Here is a 780-nt window from a genome sequence, read left to right as displayed (position 1 = left end):
CCTTACTTACATTCGAATTAATGACCATAGATTCTAAAAATGGTATAGTTCCTTTTAACCAATAATCCTTCTGAACAAAACTTGATTCTTCAACAACTAATGTTATATCATAATAATTACTACAATAATCTCCTGGTACAACTACTTGTCCATTATCACATAAACCAGGATTATTCGAACAAATCGAATTACTATCACAAAAATCCCCATCATCAATACTTAAATCCCCATTGATTACATATTCCACAACACATGATATAATCTTTTCACCCTTACCTTCTTCCCCAACCCTTTTCATAGAGTTTTGAGACACTACGTTCATTCGACCATATGTACCAACAAGCATACAAGCTGATATCATACCCAAACATAATACCACTTTTAAGCTTTTCATTTTTCTCTCTATTATTATACAACAACAAAAAAATAATAATAATAATAAAAAATATATATAAATAAATAAATATATATATATTATATGAATATAAATTCGAATAATAAAGATAAAACGGGAAAATATATATATATATAAATATGAAGAGTAAACAAACACTTTATATTAACTACTATACAAATTCATAATTAAAAAAGATATATTTAAAAATACAACGTTTCATAAATTAATACATATAGAAAAAAAAAACAAAAAAAAATTCAATTTCAACGTAACATTCATAAGATTTAAAAAAAAAATAATAATAATAATAATAATAAAATAGAATATATATTTAATTATAATTTTCAAATTAATATATTTTATTTTTCTTATAAAATAAAAAA

General features: G+C 21.7%; 1 protein-coding gene across 1 annotated transcript; it reads right to left on the bottom strand.

Moving 5' to 3' along the window:
• On the bottom strand, positions 1-394 carry PRSY57_0011200 (von Willebrand factor A domain-related protein; the record flags this gene model as incomplete). Its single annotated transcript, XM_012906954.2, has 1 exon — positions 1-394. A coding segment is annotated over one exon (394 nt), but the record flags the coding sequence as incomplete, so codon positions are not given.
• Positions 395-780: the final 386 nt, after the last annotated feature.

Source organism: Plasmodium reichenowi, assembly GCF_001601855.1.
Source record: "Plasmodium reichenowi strain SY57 chromosome Unknown, whole genome shotgun sequence".
Taxonomy (NCBI): domain Eukaryota; phylum Apicomplexa; class Aconoidasida; order Haemosporida; family Plasmodiidae; genus Plasmodium; species Plasmodium reichenowi.
This window is presented reverse-complemented; position numbering and strand designations above follow the sequence as displayed.